We start from the raw sequence: 23,009 nt of genomic DNA, 5'->3' as shown, positions 1-23,009 counted from the left end.
CAGGCAGAAAAATGTTAAATAAAATATGCAGGATGGAAGTGAAATTGTCTCTTAACAGCGGGGCAGCGGCAGAAGCACATAACGAGAAATGCAATTTATTCCCTGGCACGCTGCTGCTCGGACAGGCAGATAATGAAAGGCATAGGTCATTGATGGTGACTTAAACCTGCAGCAGCGGAGTGAAATACATTAATAAATATCCACAGCATTACTTGGATGGAGAGTGTAACACAAGGGGGGGGGGGGGGGGGGCAAATGATGCAAAGAGGAGCTCCTCATCAAACATGGGAATACAATTAGTCTTGGGACTGCTAGTGAGAGCCTCTTGCAAATCATAATATCCCTGATCATTGACATCTGAATATCCATTACAGCTGCCCCGTGGGGACCTGCTCTGGCAGCCTGAGGAGCAGAGTGTGATGCCTGTTGTCATTTTCATTTTCCAAGGCGCACATGTACTGTGCGACGCACGCGGCCACGCCGGTGTCGGAAATAAGTCTTAACGTCTCAGATTGGACATATGGTTCTCTGTAAATTAAAAGTGTGAATACGTTTACCCAGTGTGAAAGGATGAGACGGGGGGGGGGGGGGCAGCGTGGTGACAGTAAATAGATACTGTTAAAGTGAAAGTATGAAAACGCAAACAGGGTAATTTCTCTTATTCTCATGTTGAAATTATTCCATCTTAACCAAATCTTCAAAGTACTGAAGACGTAACAGTTGACGCTCAGTCCTCTTATAAGACTTTTAGGCCTGAAGGTTATTTTAGGACCCGTCAAACGGAGCGCTGCCGGCAAAACCACGTGTTTACTCCGCGTCTGTCGGATGCCGTGTTCTCGCAAAACGAGCAAGGAAACGTGGCGTTACGTAGACTGAAAAACTAGCATAACAAGAAGTAACAGCAGCCTCTGTTGTGGAGGCTGGGTTCACTTTAAGCAGCTCGAACTAGAGAAACAAAGATGGCAGACACGGTTCATTAAAAAGCAAAGGTTGACGGGGATTTAAACAAACGTCTGCAGCGTCAAAGACGAACTGATGCTTTTTAATGTCCGACCATGAAAACCTTTAACCTGGAGTGTTTTAAGGGTTTAAAACTCATTGAGGATGTTTTAGCCTCATCTGAAGTCTGCAGTGTTTACTAGTTTGTTTCTGACGGTTGGTCATTCAAAAAGAAAGAAAATATATTAAAGGATAATAAATTCCTTTAATATATTAAAGGATAATAAATTCCGTGATGACAAACTTGGCTCATTATTGCAGGTTGGCCACATCAGTCAGGTTATCCATTAGTGCGTTGTGAGGCTGGGACTTCGTGGTCAATAATACATCTCATGGCCAGTGAGCAGCCATGACAGGCTACAATTATTTAAGGCTTTACACAAAGCAAAACAACAGTGCAGGTGATTTGTAGAGAAAGACAAAAGAGGGCTCACGGTTTGTCTGCTCGTGTTTTAAAGCCTTTAAAGTGGGTGTCCATTAAAAAAACATAGCGTGTCTGCCGCTCCGGTGTTGTGCATAAACTCACCAAAATAACAAGACGGCACATTCGGTGATGCGGCTCGTCGTCGTGTCGCTGTATGTTGTTGTAGAGACATTCAACTGTCGCTTTTTGGGCACAGACGATTTCAAAGATGTAACAGTATTCAGATGAAGTAAACTCTGCCTTTTTCTCTCCCCACTCTGCAGCGGGGGACCATCCATTTGAATGCGAGTTCTGCGGGAGCTGCTTCCGAGACGAGAGCACGCTGAAGGGCCACAAGCGCATCCACACCGGGGAGAAGCCCTATGAATGTAACGGCTGTGGGAAGAAGTTCAGCCTCAAGCACCAGCTGGAAACCCACTACCGTGTGCACACAGGTACTGTGATCGCCGGGTGACTCCTTGTTCGGCGCCATCTCGAAGCCGGTTCATATTATTATACGGTTTAAAAAAGACGCTAATATCGGTTCCTAAACTACAGTAACAGCAGCGAGATTTCAGCCCATTCTTCTACATCTCATAATTTGATATGAGTGCAACATTATACCTCATTGCCCCTCATATCAAGGCAGTGTTGAAACATATTGATGCAGCATATGGAGCTTGTTAAAGGAAATCCAAGTTGCAAGGCGCAGACCAGATGAATATCTCTGTTGCTGTGATACAGTAGATGAATGTCTCAGAAGACTTCGTATTGATCCCAGTATATTTAGAGCCCCATAAAGATGTTGACACAGTGATAAGCTGGGCGCCCTGGAGAACGAGTGCATGCGACGTACCAGACCGAGCGAGGATACCACGACTCACCAGGATGGCACGCGGCCAAGGCTTTGTGCTTCCTCACCATCTCTTTTTCTCTAACACACACACACACACACACACACACACACATAGCAGCACCCTCCCATCTCCCATTCAATAAGCCAGCTGTTAAGCCACACTATCAAGGCAGCCTGTCCAATAATTGGCTCCCCCCCCCGTCCACCCTTTCACCTTTAATGTGGGGGAGGGGGGCTTTGCGCTAAGCCGGAGAGCAACAGCAGATAACAAGAGCAAGTGACAAGCTCACAGTCAAAGGCCACCTCACACAAAAGGCAGCTGCTTGATGAATCATCGACATTGGCAGCCTAACCTCCCCGCCCCCTTCTCTCCACACATCCTAAATGCCAATGGCGGATCAATACCTGGGGCCCATTCGCAATTCATTATTAGCTGCTTATTTGAGGCGACCCAGTTTACAGTCTGGTTATCAACATCATCAAGCGGTCACGCAGGTGTCCAACGCTGCAGCACGCCACGACACTGTATTTATGCTTATTGGCTAAATGGCGCCTGGCCCGCCCACCAGCGGAGGTCAAGGTTAACCAGGGCCCCCCCCCACCCCAAAAAAAAAAAAAAAAAGGACAGACAGACCGAGTGGCAGAGGCACTCGCTCGTTTTGCCAAGCGCACGTGTGTGTGTGTGTGTGTGTGTGTGTGTGTGTGTGTGTGTGAAGCTCCAGCTGAAAGGTGACAGCGAGCGGCGGGCCAGATCACTTCCGACAGCTCATTTCAAATGCCATTGGTAAAGGTCAGCATTTACATGTCTAATTTGCGTCTGCCGGCTTGAGCGCTGGTGGATTATTCCCTGCCATCACTCAAATCATTAGCACATTTAGGTCGGCCGCCAGTTGCTGAATTTGAAATGTGCCTCTTGAATGTAGCAGCCCCCACAGCAAGAAAGCAGCGTTGCACTTTGATTTATGACACCTTCAGGAGTCCTTTATGGCAGGAGCTGCGTCATGTGTAATGTACCAGAGATTAGTTGATTAGACGTGCTGTGTATATACATATATATATTAGAAATACCAGGTATTTAAACATCACTGTAGATCTTAATCTGAATATTAGGATGTTCTCATCATGTTCTCAAGAATAGATGAGGTTTATGTACAACACGGAGATCTGGGAACACGGCGGCTTCAGTCCGAGTCCGACTCTTTTTCTTTTCTCTCGTATTATGAAGGTTCGAGAGTGAACTTTGCGCAGGTGTCTTTGGGCGATCGGATGTCACAGAGTTTGTAAACGACTGTTTTCTTAAAGTCTTTCCTCTGCACAGTCTCAGCTTCCACATTCACTTGGTCGTACATTTGATTAAATAGCAGGACATCTCCGTTTCATTTTCTCCTGTTGCACTGCATGTTGTGGAAGGTCTGATGGTCTTTTTTTTTTTTTTTTTTTTAATAAAGACTGTGATTAGAATTGATAACAAGTGAACACAAAAGATTTTCTATCCCCTCAACCATAAGAATAATTAGAAGATGACTCTGTGATCTTCTGGAGGGATGTTTTGACGGACCTGACCGGCGCTGTGTCGACACTACCGGAGGTGAACAAACTTCACTACAGGAGAGTTTATTTTTTAGCTTTTTCTTCTTCTTTCTCTTAGAGTTGCACCAATTACCCAGAGGCAGTTTGAATGACTTTAAAGAGTTAGTACAGGCTGCACGCTGCTGTTCAGGAGACAGTCGGGATTTCACTCCTGGGTTTTGACTTGTCACTTACTGTGCGCTCGGTCCAATTATCATAACAACAGCAGAGTTTCTTTTGGGCCAACAGGGTGAAATCTGTGGTTTCTAAATGAGTGGTGATGGGTTATTCGTCTCTCTCTGACACACACTCTGTGTTTTCATCAGGTTTCATATGCTGCAGTCCCAGCTGCCAAGACACAATATTTTGCCATTAAAGGATAATTTGGTTCAATTATGTGGGTTTTGTTATAGTTTTGGCCGACATCCCTGTCAGTAATAATGACCTGTGTCACTGAGTTAATTGGTAAAAAAAAGAACAAACCCAGAAGTTAAATGCATTTCATGTTCCCTGCTACTTACTGTAGCTGTGCATGCAGGTTTCCTGTGCAGCAGGGTTGTTGTTACCAAGGTTTTCGGAGGCGTGCTCACGTGCAGTTTTAACCCTAAATGATATGGGAGTCCGGACTCTGGTTTCCTCGACGTTCCCGCCGCGTCCCCGTGTTCCCCGGATCTCTGCGGTTACCTCGCCACGCACCCTACCACAACCGAAAGTAGTGACGACAACAATCAGACACAGACTGTAGTTAATACTGCAATGTCATAGCACTTTATCCATACTGTGCACACACACAAACAGTAGATTTCCTGTATGTGTATATAAGCTTTACCACACATTCCCCCATTGCAACAAGAAGTCGTTTATTGTGCTTGTTGCAAAGTGAATTGTCATATTGTTCCGATAATGTTGTGAGTGTGAATGACAGAAGCTGCTGCAGAAAAACCTCTTTTGATTGATTTCTGTGTTCAGTGCATTTATTCCCCGATTAACAGACGCTGTTATTGGCTCTATGGTTCACACAGTTGTTGTCTTCAACCCCACCCCACCCCACCATCCTTAGGTGAGAAGCCATTCGAGTGCAAGCTGTGCCACCAGCGATCCAGGGACTACTCGGCCATGATCAAGCACCTGCGCACCCACAATGGCGCCTCGCCCTACCAATGCACCATCTGCCTGGAGTACTGCCCCAGCCTGTCAGCCATGCAGAAGCACATGAAAGGCCACAAGCCTGAAGACATCCCCCCAGACTGGCGCATAGAGAAGACCTACCTATACCTCTGCTACGTCTGAGACCGGGAGAGTGAGGAGAGGGGAGGGTACGCGAGAGGGTGGGGACGGGGGGGTTGAGAGGTAAGGGGAATGTAAGTGAGCGGTTAGGAGGCATGAAGCTGTGGGTGGAGCGTCGACGGCTTGAGGAACGTCGACGGCGAGAGACTCGAGAGCAAAGAGGGTTTGTTTTCTCTTTTTTCTTTTTCATGCAAAGGCGGCGACAACCGACGGGGATAGAGGGTGGTGATGGTGGGACAAAAGTGCTAAGACGAGGAAGACGTGGACACGGAGAGAGATTCTCCACCATTGTTCGGATTCACCGGGTCATTCACTACATCTGCAACTGTGTTATTGTTTCAGGTCATTTCATGCAGCGCCACAAAGCGAGCGAAGCTGCAAGGAAACGACTTTTTCTTTTTTTCTTTTTTTTTCCCGATGCTGCTGCCACAGTGGTGAGAAAGCAGATTCTCAAGGGCTATCTGAACCTGCACACCTCCGCCATCAGGAACCCAATCTCTCACTCCATTTTTCTTTTTTTTTTTTAATTGTCTTTCAAAAGCAGGTTGTTGTGCTTTGGTTATTTGGTTTGTTTACATTCACCCTGCTCAGTCGTGAATCACATGACAGAATATGTGAAATATGAGCATGAGTTTCGGCCCCGGTTCATCACGGTCATCGGTCTGATTCCCAAAGCGTTGAGGACCAACGCCACACGTTTTCCCGTTGTTACGAACCACAGCGAATTTATCTCGGAGGGAGGACTGAGACGTACAGTATTTTCACAGAGTTTTCACCACATCATGTGAATCTCAGAAACGAACACTCCGGAGTTTGAATGAACTGCTTTGGGTGACCGTGGCCCCTAATCCCCCCCCCAGGAAATGTGTCCGTTCTGTCACTTAACGCCCGACCTGTCCGCACATTCAATCCTTCAGATCCCGGCGGCGGCAGCGAAGATAGCCCCTGAGAATCAGCAGCAGAGCCAGTCGGCTTATGCAGTAGATGAAACAGCTGAACTGGACGGATGGGAGCATTTTAAAAAATACTGCAAACCAAGCAGCCGTTTGGTTGTAAGGCGGGGGAAGATGCTAGTGCTGCTTTTAGTCGGATGTCTCCCCCCTCCCTCCCCCCCCCCCCCCCCCGGTTTTCTCAGTAGTCTTCCTGGTTCTGCATCTGCGTCACATGAGGGCTGGAGAAGGCCGAGTCACCGCTGGCCCCGCCCCTCCTCCTCCTCCTCCCCCCCGTGGTTCTCCCCAGAGAGCCAAAGGCTAACTTCTGTCACTTTTTCATCTTATATATATATTTTTTTTAGCTCTGCATCATAGTTTATCCACGGCTTGATTGCACAGGTAAAACAAATTACGACAACAGTTTCTGTTTGATGTCTGCAAGGTATATATTTCCTCATTAAATCATAACTCGCTACAACAGCACGCCACAATAAACCCAACCTATCTGCATACTTAGCAATAGACACCTGGACTGCTTTTATCCATGTACATTTAACCAGATTACTATCATTATCTCACACTAATGATGAACTACACAAACTGACACGTAAACAGTAACACTTTGACCACAGCAGATCTGTCCGTGCACCACAGGGATGGAAAAAAACATAAAAAACAAAATGGGAAAAGGCTGCTTTCCGTGGGAGTCCTGTGACTTTGACTGCTACTAGTGAATGTTGAAGAAGTGCTGGGAATGCCTTAGCTGCACACCTGAAACATCTCTGTCAGAAAGGTGGCGTGGCAGGTTGAAGACTGTTATACGGCTGCAAAAAAAACATGAATGTGAACGAGTGGGAGCCGGGTTCACGCGGTGGTGCTGTGTCAAAAATACAAACTAGAGAAGCAGGTTAATGCTGCCTTTCACTCAAAGTCAGAAAGCGATAACACCGACCTCGAAGGCTGTGGTTTACTCTCGGGAAGATTTTCTCCATCCACCATCGGATGCTTCCCCCTGCCCTCAGCGGCTCAGCGGCTCATACGTTAGCTAGCAAGCTAGCAGCTGTAAATGTTCATTTACACGTATACACTTATATAGACTGGAAGGATGTGACTGAAACTGATCACACATGAAGCCGTGAAGTCTTCAAAATCAAACCGAGGCGAGAGCAGGGAAGTGCCACAGGGCCCCGGGGGAACCCAAACTCTAAAACAACCAGTGAAGAAGAATATCAGCTTGAGGCCCTGCGTTATCTCATAGTTACATTACGGATATCGTGTTGAAGTGGTTCGGAAATCTATTTGCACTGAATTAAAACTACCAGCAGGGCTTTGAGCAAAACGTAATAACGACGCTGCGTCCTCTACTGTCACGGCACAGCGAGGCCGAGTGTTAGAAGTCTGTCGCATTCACAGTGTTAACACAAACTGCTTCCTCACCCTGGGAAAATAAAAAAGAAATCCTGTGTTCAGCTCAGACTGAAAGGCTCGTTCTGTTGTCGGGCGGGAGGTTGGAATTTCCCACTTTCTGACGTCTCTGAAACGCAGCATTAGACCTGCAAAAGGGGGGATGCGCAGCAGCCACGTGTATTAAGGTTGAACCGAGGGGCTTCAGTGAACGTCACTGCGTGTCACAGTGTTACCGGGGTGATCACATATCCAAAAGGCCGGTGGGAGAAAAAAAAAAAAGAAGAAGAAGAAGAAAAAAAAAAAGGGGGGAAATCACTGATTGGACGAGACGTGGCCCAGCAGCTAAAGGGGGCAACCAGTAAGACGACAGAATAAATCAACTCTTTCTCTGTGGTTTTGTCCCATGCGCTTTGTCTCTCTCGTCTCCTGCTATTGTTGTTGTTGTTGTTGTTGTTGTTATTATTGACCTTGAGTTTGATCTCAACACATCGTACTTGAATTACCTCGTTTTTGTGACCTCATGTTGCTTGTGTATTTTAATTTTCCCTTTTGTTTTTCATTTGTACACTTTTTTTTTTGTTGTTGTTGTTGTTGTTGTTGTTCATGAGTGTTTGTCAGAAAGATGCATTGCACAACATGATGAAGCAATGCAGACGCAGAAAAATTAAGTGCCACGGTGAAGAGATTTGTTTGTTTTTCTAATGTTGTGTATTTCTTTTTTTGTGCATTAGTTGTTACCAAACTTGGTATTATTAACCCCGCTTGTTAAAGAGTCGGAAGGTTTGGTCATTTGTTATAAAAGCTACCTCTAAGTTGTTTCGTTTTTATGTTTGTTTGTTTGTTTGTTTTTTTGGCAAAAGCACAATTTTTGTGTTTGTGTTTTGCATTATTTCATCATTGCTACTTCATCTCATGCTTTTTTTTTTTTTTTTTTTCAAAAAGTTGATTTATGATTGTCTGTTTTTAAGCAAAATGTATATAAAAGGGTAAGAAATAACAAAAAGTAGAGGTTGATAGGATGAGAAAAGTTTATTCTTCTCTTATATTCTCCCCCTGCACCTCCGACCACAGAAGAGCAGAGACAAAAAAAAAAGAAAAAAAAAAAAAGCAATTATGAAGCCTTAAGTGATGAGCGAAGAGGGATGCAGCAGAGAAGAGGAAGTACTATTGCTTTTTATGACGGTTTAAAAACGAGAATTTAAACTTGAAAATATGTGAATAGAATTGTAGTTTTGTAATGTGAAAAAAAACCCAGAAAAAAAAACAAAAAGAAGAAGGTTCATCAAAAAATTAAAAAAAAAAAAACAAAAACAAAAAGAAAAAAGCGCTGAACCGCCCAGGACACAGGTCATGTTTTGCAGCGATGCAGAGTGCGTTGGACAATTTGGAAAATGCAAGTGGTAATCAGAATAAAAAAAAAAAAAAAGGAAAAACCAGAGAAGGTTCAGAGATTCTCTCGGCCGACGAGCTCTCGTGAGAAATGAGTGTATTCCTGAACAAGAGCCAACAGAGGCAATTTGATATATAAAAATTGTGATATTTTTGTATTCAGTGTCAGTCCTTTTTCCATTTGTGGAGGGTTACAGCAGGGCACAAATATTTGTATTTCTTTTTTTTTTTTCTTTCTGTTTTTTTACCTGTTTTATTTCTCTCTCTCTCTCTGGGTGTGAATCATTTTTGCCTTGCTCCTCTTTGATATTGTTGGACAAAAAAAACCGTGTGTGAACATATTGTAATAATAAGTGTTGCTTTCTGGATGTCAAATTGCATTGTAGGTGAAGGACTAAATCTATCTGCCACAAATTTTACGAGCGTGTGTGTATGTGACAAAAGTTTAAAACAAAAACAAACAGAAAAAAAAAAAAAAAACACAACTACAAAAAAAAAATAACAAACAAAATAAAAAACACACAAAAAAAAAAAAAAGATGGTAAAATACGGGACGGCAGGGGGGGGCGCTGCCAAACCGACCAATTAGTACTTGTCATTCACAATTTTTCAATCAAACTTGACTGTCAACATATATATATATATATATTTTTTTTTTTTTTTTGTTGTTTTGTTTTTGTACTTGAAAAAAAAAGAAAAAAAAAGAAGAAGAAGGGATGGCATGTCCCGTTGGTGTCTTGCCATTTTATTCTCAAACACTGTGAGCTGAGGGGCTTTTTCTCCCTCGTATAATATCCACCCACTATAATATACCCAGTCACGCTCAGTCTGAACCACCAGAATGCAAGACCTGTTCAGTCACATTGTTCCTATCATCGTCCTCTGAATGTTTTCTACTTTTTCGTGCGGGTGGAAGAGTGTGCGTAACCGAGTGTGTAACTACGTGTGTGTGTGTGTGTGTGTGCGTGCGTGTGTGTGTGTATTAGTGGAAAAATGCACTAATCAGATCAGATACAAAATAAAAGGTTATTCTATGCCACTTTTTTTCTCTATGTTGGAAAAAATATATATATATACATTGGCATCGATATAGTTCTTCCCTCAGTGTTCCTCCGATGTTTCTGTACTATCTTTGTGCCTAAAAATGGAAATTGTTCAACAAAAATATCCATCTATATCTGCTTAGTTTCTGTATTTTCAGAATAAAATAAAAATGGTGTCTCCAGCACCCTAGGGATGTCATGACGCTCGAAAATGACCTGATTTTTCTTTTTTCTTTTCTTTTTTAAATCCTGAATAGAGCAGGGCTTCTTTTTCAAGGACTGCAATAAACCCTTAATGCTACTGAAATAGCAACTGGGATTCTGCATTCATGTCTTTTCTTAGGCCATACTCTGTGATTGGCACCCAAAAGCATTTATTTAGCAACACAAAACAAAGCAATGGAGGGGGAAAAAAAAAAATGTACTGGAATCCAGACAGGCTGCAGCGGTGACACAAGTCTGCAAAGACTTTTTTTTTTTCAGGACAAAAAAAAAAAGAAAATCTGCTCCATGAAATTGTTTTTTTTTTTCTGCAAGTAAATTACGTCCTAGTCTGTTTTCACACTGTCGATTCTCTTCCTCCTTTTCTTTCTTTTTGACAGCAACAGGTTTGCTAACGAGAACTTTATATTGCTCTTGAAAAAAAAATAAAAATAAGCAAAACCTCCCATGTGGGGAGGTTGGCACGAGGGTTTCCCCCCTTTCTGCTTTGCTTCAGTTTATTTTTTGTTTGTTTGTTTATTTTAAGTACCTTTTTTTTTTTCTTCTTCTCTACAAAACGCATTTAGAAGGGGATGTTTAAATTCGTCAGAGAGGAATCATGGCATCCCTGGAGCTGGCACTCTGTGTTTTGGTGTGGTGTTTCTAGAACAAAGTAGCCATTTCATGCAGTGTTGCAATGCATGTGCCATCGAGGTCTAGACTAAATACTGTTTGAGTAACAAAGCACCAAGACATTGTATTTTTTTATATTAGCACTGAGGACCAATTGCCCTGTCGGACCAAGCATAACAAAGCTTTTTATGTAACAAAGCTTTTCTCTCTTTGTCTTTCCCTGGCTTGTCTGTGCTACTTCTCTCCTCCATTGTTGTGACAGCACAAGTGCCAGTCAAGTTGCTCTGTATTAAGAAAATAGTGTTTTTATTATGATTTGAATTGTTATAGTTTTTGTCTACCTCAGCACCTAATCTTAGCCTAATCTTAGAAGGTGCCCAATTATTATTTTTTATTTTCTTTATTTTGTTCTCTTATTGTTGTCAGTTGTATAATTTTTTTGTTTTTGTTTTTGTTTTTGAAATTTTGCATTAGAGCTTTGCAAAGGTCCTTTGTCTTTTCCAGCGACAACGTGCTATTTTTTTTCCGTGGCAGTGCGTTTCCTGTTGAGCTGTGCCACCAATCTATAGCCACCGTCTGTTGATATAGAGGTTGTTCTTTTTATTTTTTGTTTTTTTGTTTTTTTTGTTTTTGTTTCTTTCCATGTAGAATCAGACACATCTCTTTGTAACATTTCAGTGTTCTCTGATGGAGTGTGAAAAAAAATAAAAAGGAAAAAATAAAAGATTGAATGCTGCAGGTTCTCTTCTCCATGTTGTCACTAAAGTCAATGTTGTGCCTTTGATAGTGAAAATATAAAGAATATTTCTTTTTTTTTTTTACATCCTACTAACAGTAGATTGTTTTTTGTAGTGGAATTTTTTTGTATTTTTATTTATGAGTCTCATAATAAAAATCAAATCATGATGTTCAGTTGTATACTTTCAATCTGCAGTTAGAAACAAATAAAAAATTGACTTCATGTTGTCTGTCTTAGCCCTCTTTCTGGCTCGCTATCTGTTTCCTGGTTATTGTTTTTGTTGTGAAGACCAGAAGGCGGACTGTCGGAGCAGCAGTAGCTGTGTCTGCTCTTTAAGAAACTGTTGTTACATCAATAATATACTTCACCGTGCAGCTGAGAAACTGTGAGACGAAATCTCTAAACTAAAACACACCAACAGCTTCGGTGGCATCTCATTATTTTACTGCTGTAGTTTCTATATGCACATGGTGAATGTTGTAATCCTTAAAAAAACAAACATACATGAATGTTTCATGCTTTTTTTTTGCATATTTAGAAAAATAAGAGGAAAAAAAACATTAAGTTCCTGCTTTTCTTCAACATTTCCGAACACACACACACACACGGCACCTGTACATGTAATCTAAACACACACAGTGATGTGACACATAATATGTCGTCGTACTGTGTCTGATATATTTGTTTTTAACTCGTGCTTAGTAAGGAGCCCAGCTTCCCGCCTCCTGTGTGACCATCAGCTGTTTATCAGGCAGTTTACTGTTTTCCTCCTCTGCCCCCGTCTGCTGTGCGACACGAGGTTCTGCCAGCCGGGCCACAGGGAGCGCGCTCGCCGCCGTCGCGCTGACAGGTGTGTTCTGGGAAGTGTAGTCCTTCCAAAAGACAAACATTTTTCAGCTGAGGGTAAACGGGAAGCTCAGCGGTCGGATGTGGTTCCTCGGTCGGCCATTTTTTATTTTTTTATTTTGAAAAGGTGTTAATTTACCCAGAATACACTGTACCACAGTTCAGCTTAAGATAGTGAAGAACTAAACTATCGTCTGTCTTTGTGAAACCGCCACCTGGTAAACGCCTCCATCCACTCTTTGTTATAGTTCTGCTGGATGTAGGTTGTGGGTGTAACGTTGTGATGTTGTGATGTGAGCGGCATCACGGCGTCAAGGAGCAAAACGTCCATAAAAAAACATAAACTGATGCATGAAAATGAAAAAGTTATCCACGTGCATTCATTTGAATGATCCTTTAGTGATGCTAAATCCCACCGCTCGCCCCTTTAGCTGCCCGTGATGTGTTTGCACAGGCTTCACCCTCACCGCCGCCACCGCCACCTGGCTGTTTGCCACCTTTTCTTACTCATAATGTACTAATGGTAACTACTGCAGCACTTCAAGCCTGGCTGCCTCTCGTCTGCTCTGCCTCTTGTGCCACAGAGGTCATAAACGCTATCATCAGATATGCAGGGCGTGTGTGTGAGCGCACCTCTATTGTCACATAACGCATGATTGTCATTAGAGAGGAAGCGAGCCGAGACACAAAATGTTCAGCTCCTGCGTGGAGGTAGATTGGCCCGAACAAGGTTTAGATGATTCTTTTTTTTTTTCCTGTGTGGCAGGTCGTCGTCTCGTGTTCGCCTCCCGTCGCGTGGTTTCGTTGCTTTAGCGCTTGATTTAACGTGTCATTTTGTAACTTTGCTCAGTCCTCACATCTAACCAGGAAAACATTCTGACATCCAGTTGGTGCTGAATCGTATCTTGTCACATCCCTGCGTGTGAGTGGAAACGCAGCAGCGAAAGAAAGTGAAATTAAAGACATTGTTCAACATTTTGGGGAGATGCACGAATCCGTGAACATGAGTCTGTGTTCTGGTGACGGTACTTGGTTTCTGCTGGTTAGTAGTTGTGGGTATTGTCGACTCCAGAGCTTCCCAACCTTTTCCACTTGTTTTTATTTTTAAATCTTTCTGTGCTATCCGTTTTCGATAGTAAGTTTATGACATGGTCCGGTGGCTTATCACAAAAAAAAACATAATGAAAGAACATTATTCCTATTTTTATTATTTATTTTATTTAATTTCTTATAATCACCTTCTTTGATTTCATTTAATTTTTCAGCCCACTTGCAATACCTTCACGGGCCACCAGTGGGCCACGCCCCACAGGTTGGTCTACTCTTTTCTTAGTATGCATGTACCATTTACTAACACTGTCGTAAAACAGGCTACTTTATATATTCAGGCCTTTACTGGGGGGGGTGGGTGGATCAGGATCTTTGTTTCTGCTGTTCTACTCTTCTTCTCTTTTCCTTAAATGTGTATTTTGCATATTGGGAAAAAAAATAGATATTTAATGTCGTGTGTTGTAAGTAGACGGCCAGAGTTAGCTCGTGGTTGGTGTTAGCTTAGCATAAAGCGCGGGATACGTCTGTTATCAGTTTTTAATCGTTACTTTTCTTCAGTTGCAAATTAATATGTAAACAATGTTAAGACACAGTGTCAGATTCTCACAACATGGCCTCCTGGAGGATGATCGTGACGTGACTTTTCATCTGGAGCCGCCATCGGGCCAAAATCTCCCCAACGCTTCCCCAAACATTTCCAAACACGAAAGCTGGTTTAAGTCAAATCCATGATTATCAGAGGAAAACCAGAGGAGGTGCTTCTGAAGCAGGGTGAGAAGAATGAAATCACTTTAACCACCCTTTAATTAACCACGAGCACTAACGACCTACGCGGGCCTCGCACCACCGTATGACACGTGACGCGCACTACGGGCTTTGGAGAAGCTTGGATGTAAATGTTGCATGTACTTGTTTAACGTGCACAAACATGCGAGTCTCGGTTTCAGACTGAGTCATAAATCCTCCTCAGGCGGCTCCGCGTGGATCCAGACGAGCCCTGTCTGCGCGTCCAACAAATAAACATCACATCAAAGGTGTCTCCAACACGTCCCAATAATGTCACTATATTTGCTCATTTCCTCCCTCAGGAACACGGGATCAGATCTTGACTTCAGTGTACTGGAAACTAATGAGGCAGGTCTCCACTCTCCCTGCTCACTTATGCACCCGCTCCGAAGTGTTAAAGCCACAACGCATTCCAAGCTTTGTGGTTATTTTGATTTTATTTATTTTTATGACTTCTCTTTTTTTTTTCTTCTTCTTCCTTTTTAGATTTTGGCAGAAAACAAAAACAGGAAATGAGAGAAAAACTCGCACTGTGAATGGGTTTGTTGGAATTTGCTGCTTTGGTGTGACTTTGATCTTATTTTTTTTTGGGGGGGGGGGGTATTAGGAAGGAAGGGGCAGTGGTAGGTGAATGGTTTGTCAGGATGGTAATGTGAGCAGTGAAGGGCCTTTGTGTCGCGGCATGAGGTCTCAGTGGTGATCTTTGACCCACATATCTGAAGGCCGGGTTCTTCAGATTCCTTGTTCCTTGTTTTAAAATGAGGGTTTTGATTTAAACACTGATTCTCTTTAAAGCAGAGCAAACAAATCTGACATGGAGTCGTGGTGGTGGATAGACATAAAAAAAAGTACTGCCTTCGACAGATGATAAGTCACAGTAATATTACCCACATACACATGAATGCACCAGTTTGAGAGTCTCCTGAGTGGATGGTTCCCAGTTCAGCCAGACATAATGTTATTGCAACGACAAGGAGACATACTTCAGCTCGGCGGGAACACAGGTTGGACGGTTTTAAAACAACATCACAGCAACATTTCTTCCGTGTCTGATTGGAAAACGTTGTTGCATGAATATTTACTGAGAGAGTCCAAGTGGTTAGAGCGAGAAAGACACAAACGTCCACACAAAAAAAACGAACAAAAAAAAACATTCGGTATCATACATGTGATGAGAACATTTCAAACATATGTGAATACCAAACAAAAAAGGTTCCACGTCTGAATTCAGTGAGGAAATCAATTAGCAGCATCTCTGACAGGATACAGACCTCACTGACGGTGCTGAGGGAAAACTGATGTGGTTGCACATGGTGCCATCCTCTGGCCGCTGTGGTGAACTGCACCAGTTTACACAACAACTGAAGCACCGAGTTCTTTATTAGAAACACCTGCTAATTCATGCAAATATCCGATCAACTGTCATGTGCAAATGAATGAATTTATTCCCCTTGTGGACATTTTTTAACAAATGTTTTTAGCAAATGCTGAAGAAGAAAAAACGTGTGGAAAACGCATGTGGAGCAAAAGTGATTAAGTGAATAACTTATTTCGGATCATATGATTTATTGGCTCATTTTATTTTTGTTCTTAATGTGATTGTGTGACTTTTTAATTTCTTGGCTCTCATGGCTTTCCAGAAAAAAAAAAAAAAAAGTAAAGAAGATGGTCAATGATTTATTTAGTCACTGAAAACATTAACTGGTCAGGATGAAACACATTTATTGAAACATGATTATATATGAAGTTTTTTCTTTCGTTATGAAGAATTACATTTCATCTCCTCACGGCAACACACTTACATTATATATACAGTATATATTATATATAATAACATTAGATTAAAAACTATTAAATATGTTGCTGTATAGAGAAACTTTTCCACGCTGAGTTACAAAAATGATATTCAACATTTTAATACAGATTTTATTATAAGGAGGTGACACATTAAAGTTAAATATTGGCCTATATTTTAAAGATAATTATAGTTTGAAGCTTTACAAGTTTCCACCATTTTATATACAGACTTCTGATTTACCAGGACGTGAAAATAAACAAAATTAATCTCTTTAATTATCTATGTGAATATCAATAAATCCCACATTCAACGCACAGGGGCATAAAATCCAATGTTTTCTTTAATTTACATGAAGTGCAAAACAGCTCATTATGTAGTAATTACCTCGCTGCAATTAAGTCCTTATGTATTAATCCATGTACTGTTAATAGATATTTTAAATAGTTAACAGATATCACACTGCTCACCGGCCTCTCTCTCAGTAACAAGTTTAACTGTTTCCTGTATCTTCAGAGCTGCACAGGTTTGACAGGTTTGACCAAAGGAGGTTTTTACAGACAGATATTATCGTGTTCAGATGGAGGGACGCTGGAGTCAGAAACACCTGAGCTCCTGAGCCTGAAACAAGTGGAGTGTGTTTCTTCTCTGCTGCTGTTATTAGTACTTAATATGAAAAAGGAAAGTGTCCTGAACAGACACTGGTGTTTCATGTTTGTTGTTATTGTTTTCTTTTATGAATAATACATTAACACGGTGTTTATAAGTGTGTGTGTGTGTGTGTGTGTGTGTGTGTGTGTCGGGCTGCCTTGGTCCGGTCCTGAAGAGCATCTCAGATTTCCCTCGCGGAACTCAAACTCTCTGATCAAAGCTAAATGATGATAACAAACCCAATTGGTCACTTAACCTTTGAATGTACAAATGCCCCAATTACAGGAACCACCTCCCCTGCTGCATTACTTTACGTGTGCCTCCCTGTATCCACTGAGCTGCACGGGGCATGGAGCTACTAAGTCTGGCCTCTTAACTTCCACGCTCTACCTGCTGAGCTTGTGTCCACATGATCAGCACAGCGTGAGGACTCAGGCGACCTGCCACACTGACCACAGCGTGCCCAGGGTGATGCTGTAGGCCACCATGGCAACCAAGTAGACTCTGAAGAGCAGCACGTCCAGCACGTAGCCGACCTGCAGCCACTCCTTGGCGACCTCCCGGCACCTGTCCCTCTTCTCCAGGAAGTGGCGTATCGCTGTCACCTCATGCAGGATGTTGTCCATGACGGGCGGCGTGGGGTCCCTGGAGGGGGGCAGGCCGAGTCCGAGCAGCCCGGCTTCTCTGTCGTGCCGTTGGCCGATCTCGCAGGTGTGGTGGAGGGTGCACTGGGCTGCAGGGTGGCACAAGGATGGGTGTTAAAAAGAACTTGAATTTATTACTGTTGCAGCTGTGAGATTAGCAAACATGTCAGTGTGTTGTTGGGAGACTATCCTCCCTACAAAACAAGCCCGTGCGTCGACTGTGCGTCACCACGGCAACAGGTATACGGACGCTGTTTCAGGAGACACAACCGTGACTCATATCAGAGCGACGAAACATGTAATTGGAGCCGTTTGTTGGTAAATTTCTGGTATTTATTCACTTTTTCTTCAACCACAAAGGGAAAGTAGCATTTAGCTGTAGCATTTGTACCGTACCAGTCCCATAGCTGTTTTCCTTGTAGTGCTCCAGGTCGGACGCCTCGGACGACAGTCTGGAGCAGAGGCGGTGCTTCTTGTGGATGCAGAAGAGGACCGGCGCTCTCTCCAGCACCAGGTACTTTACCCAGTGGGGGACGGGGGGCTGCAGGTCCTGCTTGTGGACCAGACGCACAATCAGCACGGTCTCCGTCAGACTGATCACCAGGAGGGCCATGCAAACCACGAAGTACACACCTACAGGGCAGGTAAGATGAGACCAGGCGTTTGATGATGATCGCCTAAAGCAAATAGTACAACATCATTTTCACACTACTTGATGAGGGTAAACGGTGATGCCTTTTTTTTGGGGGGGGGGGGTATTGCTGCTCCTTCCACCCAGTGCATGCTGGGAAAACCTCCAGCCCTCCAAAATCCTGAAATCAATGCTTGAATTTGAGTTCACTCTCACCCTCACCGCTCTGTCCCTGCGTGTTTGTCCTGCAGAGTAAATGCTGCTCAGTAACATTATAGTTTACCCGCCTTAGTTCAACTTAGAGGCAGAATAAGTTTCCTGGCTAAATACTCAAACAACAAACTGCTGGTAAGAACTCATGAACCACAGTCACCTATCAGCGGCGTTCCTATGGCCGTGGCGGGCAGAGTGTCAGAAACAATGATGAGGAAGACGGAGTATCCCAGCAGCAGAGTGATCTTGAAGGAAACCCTCTCTCCGCTGTCTGGTGGCAGATAGAAACCAACGATGTCCATCACCATCAGGAAGATACTGGGCAGCAGCAGGTTCACAGTGTAGAACAGCGGCCGCCGACGGATCACCACCTGGGAAATGTAGTTTTATGGTGAGTCAGAAGTTTATCCATCTGCCCTTTTTCTTCTGTTTCCAGTTTTTATGCTAAGCTAGGCTAACTCCAGCTGTGTAGATGGGAGGACGGTGCAGAACCAGGGAGTCGGAGGCTGTTTGCTTAAACTTAAAGGTTTAAATGTCGACAGAATAATAAAGTGAAATGATCCAATTTGTGAACAATATCAAAAACAACTAGGAATAGTGGTTCACGGTCGGTGAGGCAGGACTGTCGTAGATTTATGTCTTAAAAACACACACTCACGTGGAACTTCATCTCGGCGTAGTAGTCGTCGTCGTCCACGCTGAAGCTCTTGTAGTTGGACAGCACGTGGAGCAGCTCCCACTCTCCCTGGTTCATGAAGACGCTCTTGTCCTCCCTGAGCTCCTCGGGGCTTCGCATCAGGGTGATGTTGATGTCATCAACTGCGGATCGAACACAATGTTGGAAGCAGCGTGAGTCGGTCATGGCAACAAGTTACCCTTTACCCAGCGCTCTGCTCTCAGAGCACATGTCACAGCGGGGGAGACATCTTGGATCCTCAGAACAGAACAATTCTCCCGTTCAAGTCTTGATGAGGAGAGTTGAAGAGAGGCTTGGATGTTATTTTTCCAATGCCGGTGGATATTTTTCACCGTTTTAACAGGATGACATCAAAAGATATTTGTTTAGAATTATTGCAGACCTTGTAAGTCTGATTTATTTTAGGCATTTCTGAAATAATTCCTCCATGTGAAAAATGAATGTGGGGTTGTCATGGATTTCTGTCAAAGCTTCCTTAAAGGATGGATCTTATTTTTGTAGCTTTGTTCATCTTTTCCATCAGTCACGCTGAGACTGTGCGCACATAATAATACCAAACGTCAAATCCGAACCAGGAAAGATGGATGTTTTACGACAGACAGTTTGGAAAATAACTGTTTGGCTAAACCTGGGAGTTTGTTTACAACCTGTCTTTTTTCCCTGTGATGTGGAAGTGTGACCATGATCTCAGCTAGTCACTTTCTTAAGGTCACTGCACTGATAGAAGAACACAAAGACGACACAGTTTCAAAACAGGAGCTTTTTAAAAACAGATTAATAACGTCGGACAAGGTTTCAAACCAACAAAGGGAAGTTCACTCACTGGTGTGGAGCCAGCTCTGGAAGGTGAGGCTACATTTCTGCACATCGAAGGGGAAGTTGTAGATGTTGAGGGTGCAGGCTGTGACAACCTGGATGGGCTTATAGTTGCGCACCAGCCCGTCGTGTGTCACGTAGACATAAGGGATGTCCGGAGACTTGCCCACATCCACACTGCAGGTCGACAGACAGACACAGACAACAGCAGATGCACAGAGAGTAACAGCAGAGTAACAAACAACTGTGACGAAAGCAGCAGCAGCAGCAGCAGCAGCTCTTACAACTCGTTGATGAGGATGTCCGGCACCCACACGTTGGCAGTGGGAATGGAAACCTGTTTGACTTCATCAAAGTCTTCCGGGTTCCAGACCAGGAATTCATCCGTCCACGACTGAAACATCCAGAGAACAGACGAAGGTGAACGAGTCAAACAGCGTGAAAATATTAGAAGAAACAGTGAAAAATTTAAACGACCGTATCGACTAAAACTAATGAGTCCGAGTTCGCCGATACGAATGGATAAAGTATTGATAAGTCACGACCTTCCTTATCTATCTATATATTTGTCAAACAAAACTGTTCTTTGGTAAGTTATTAACATTTTGCACAAGTCTATTAAAGCACCAATCAGTGTGTGAAATGTTCAGAGGAGGACCAATCACGTTCCACCTCTTCACTGTGTCACTAACTGATCTGTGAGGTTAAAGGTCGAATCTGACCTCATGAAATGTGATAACAGGATTTTAGGACAGACTTTGTTTCAGATGCGAAGTAGTTGCCAGTTTGAACTCTGTGAAAAGCTGATTTTTAACATTAGCTGAGCGCTAACGCTTTAAAGATACCTCGCTAATCTTAATTACATAACGACAGCACTTGTGATTTTGAGATGAGATTTTTGCCGCCAGTTGCCAAATATTTTAGTCGTCTGTTGCTCGCTCTTAACTGGGTTTGTCCCCGTGTAATTTGTATTCTCCTGCAGAAATACACTGATAACGGGGATTATATTCAAGGCTCAGACTCTCAATATTTGTCCAAGCAAGACAAACAGCACAACACAACAAGGAATGTAAAGCAGAGAAACATATTTTTTCATTTTCTTTGCAATGTTTTGAATTGAACTGTTTCCCTAGAGAGTCCTTGGTTTCAGACAGCACCTTATAATTACAAGCAAAAGATACATTTTCAGAATTACAAGGTTTTATTTCCTCTGTAAGAAAGTGATAGAAATGTGATATGACATATTTAGAGTGACGTTAGGAGGGTGCGTTATTTTATTATTTTATTATAACAGAGACGTTTTTCTCGATTAGTTTTGTTATCTGAGATGTGAAAAGACTTTGAAGCTTAATATGTCAAACCCACTGAGAATGCAGAGAGACTCTTATAATTCACAGTCATGAGATGAGTTATAATAAACCAAAGTGTAGTGTTCACGTTACTCACTTGTCTGTACCACACGTATGTCGTCAAAACCTGGTTCTTCTCATCCTGTCGTGGGAGACAAGAAAAGAATCTTGTTGCTGTCAGAAATAATAATTTTCATACTCGTCATATGGCGACAAGAAGTGTTATGAGGACAGTCTCTATAAAAACCAGCTGCTAATAATCTGCACATGTTATTGTATTAATCTGATGTAATTTGAATTATAACCCCGTGACGCCTCGGTGATGTTTGCTTGTATGTGCAGTGCAGTTACACTCACCACGCTGAGGATAGAGTAAACCATGAGGTCTATGGCCACTATGGTGGACGTCCTCCAGTCTTTCACCGGTCTCACTCCTTTCTTGTACCCCGCACTCAGGAAGTCCGACAGGCGCACCAAGGTGGCGTTGGCGAATCTTCCCGTGCTGCTGCCCAGTTTCTTAACTGGAAGATTCACAACACATTCATGTTTTACAGTGTATAAATTACTCTGACAGAATAGAGGGATTTTTAAGTCAATTAAAACATATTGAAATACATTTATTTATGATTATAGGCATATGTGTAAATTAACCACAACTAAACTTAATGGAGTTTACATCATTTATAAGAGGACTCTTCACTGAAATGCTTCTTGTTTTAATAACATCTGGCTAATTGGGATTTAACACGAAATGCCTCTGAAATATACCCAGTAGTTAAGTGTTAGTTTGTTAGTCTTCACTTTTTGAAACAGATAAATATATAAATGACAATTTCTTTTCAAATTAAATGCATGAATAGTTTATTTGTGAAATTGTGTTGGTGATTTACATTCTAATGAAATATATTTAATAAAACTAACAGTGTTTCAAGCAACATTACGTTAATAAAATTCTATGTGCTACACTATAACTTCATCTGATCATTGTAATTAAAACCTCTCTGACCAAATAAACACATTTGTAATAATGTAGTAATTTGTCACAATAATAAAAACTCACACAGCCAAACATACAATCTGCTTTTAATACATTTTGTTGTTTTGTTCTTATCATTTCTGACAGCAGTGCTTTTATTTAAATTCAGTTTTGGAGACACATAAACTTTAATGTTATTCTACATTACCAGGCTGATTAACTTTCAAATACTCAGTGAATGTTCCCTGTTTTTCACACTAATGCATTTGGAGTAAGTCACTTTTACAAACATCTCAGTTGTGTCATTTCTAATATAAATAAAAACTGACTAAAAAAGATGCTGCATAGTCAACCTTTAATCAAAAAGAAAAAAGTCCTGTGAGTCTCTTTGACTAACTGTTTATCACACAGACAAAATAATCCTCTCCAACATCTATGATTTCAGATTTTTCTGTCAAATAAGAGTGAAGGGACTTTTAGGTTGACAGTTGGATATTTAATGGAGTGTAAAAAAAAATAAGAAATAAGCTGCTGTACCTGTGCACGCATTTGATGCTCCTTGAATCAGAAGGAAAACAAGAGTCGTCCAGGCTGGTGAGAGTCTCATGGCGCCAGTTCACCTGTGTGTTTTCCTCCTCTTCCTCCTCTTCCTCCTCCTGCTGCTGCTGCTCTGATGAAAGGCCTGACACCGTTATACTCCATAGCCATCCGCCACATCCGTCAGTTCACCCACGTCCACTATCAAAACCTCGTTAGTGTCACTCAGCTCGTGAGGGCGTGTCCATCCGCCCCGACGCCACGCCTCCTTGTTCCGTAAGGCAGCAGCTGGCTGTGAATCACATGATGCATGGAGCTGAAAGACTGCAGAAACACCAAGCTGGGACTCTGTGACCGGATCATATATCATGTCTAATTATGTAATGAAGCAATGCACCAACAGCAGTGTGTTATAGTGATTATCAGTTAAGAGGCTGTTAGACAAGAGTGTCAACAGCTTGATATCCTGGGTCACATAAAGCCGGTTTTATTTTATTTTCTTAACGCTGAAATACAAAAATATGGAAGTTCATGAGTGTTAGTGTTAAAATTAAATTAAT

At 42.5% G+C, this 23,009-nt stretch overlaps 2 protein-coding genes across 3 annotated transcripts in view; one reads left to right on the top strand and one right to left on the bottom strand.

The window, feature by feature from the left end:
- The window catches only part of zbtb16a (zinc finger and BTB domain containing 16a), a 154,868-nt gene extending 149,731 nt beyond the window's left edge, over positions 1 to 5,137 (top strand). For both annotated transcript variants that reach the window (XM_056398205.1, XM_056398206.1), the window contains 2 exons: positions 1,687 to 1,857; positions 4,888 to 5,137. In XM_056398205.1, the coding sequence (XP_056254180.1) occupies positions 1,687 to 1,857; positions 4,888 to 5,117 (401 nt within the window). In that variant the 3' untranslated portion in view covers positions 5,118 to 5,137. The remainder of the gene's footprint in view (positions 1 to 1,686; positions 1,858 to 4,887) is intronic.
- A 10,667-nt stretch (positions 5,138 to 15,804) lies between these two features.
- htr3a (5-hydroxytryptamine (serotonin) receptor 3A) lies at positions 15,805 to 22,626 on the bottom strand. The gene is made up of 9 exons (XM_056396616.1): positions 22,450 to 22,626; positions 21,294 to 21,457; positions 21,034 to 21,078; positions 19,872 to 19,981; positions 19,595 to 19,764; positions 18,733 to 18,893; positions 18,235 to 18,445; positions 17,627 to 17,863; positions 15,805 to 17,319 (listed from the first exon to the last, which is right to left on the bottom strand). The coding sequence occupies exons 1-9, from the start codon at positions 22,517 to 22,519 to the stop codon at positions 17,018 to 17,020; spliced, it is 1,470 nt and encodes a 489-aa protein (XP_056252591.1). The 5' UTR covers positions 22,520 to 22,626; the 3' UTR covers positions 15,805 to 17,017.
- Positions 22,627 to 23,009: the final 383 nt, after the last annotated feature.

Source organism: Seriola aureovittata, chromosome 15, assembly GCF_021018895.1.
Source record: "Seriola aureovittata isolate HTS-2021-v1 ecotype China chromosome 15, ASM2101889v1, whole genome shotgun sequence".
NCBI classification, from domain to species: Eukaryota; Metazoa; Chordata; class Actinopteri; order Carangiformes; family Carangidae; genus Seriola; species Seriola aureovittata.
The sequence above is the reverse complement of the archived record's forward strand: the minus strand, read 5'-3'. Positions and strand labels throughout refer to the sequence as shown.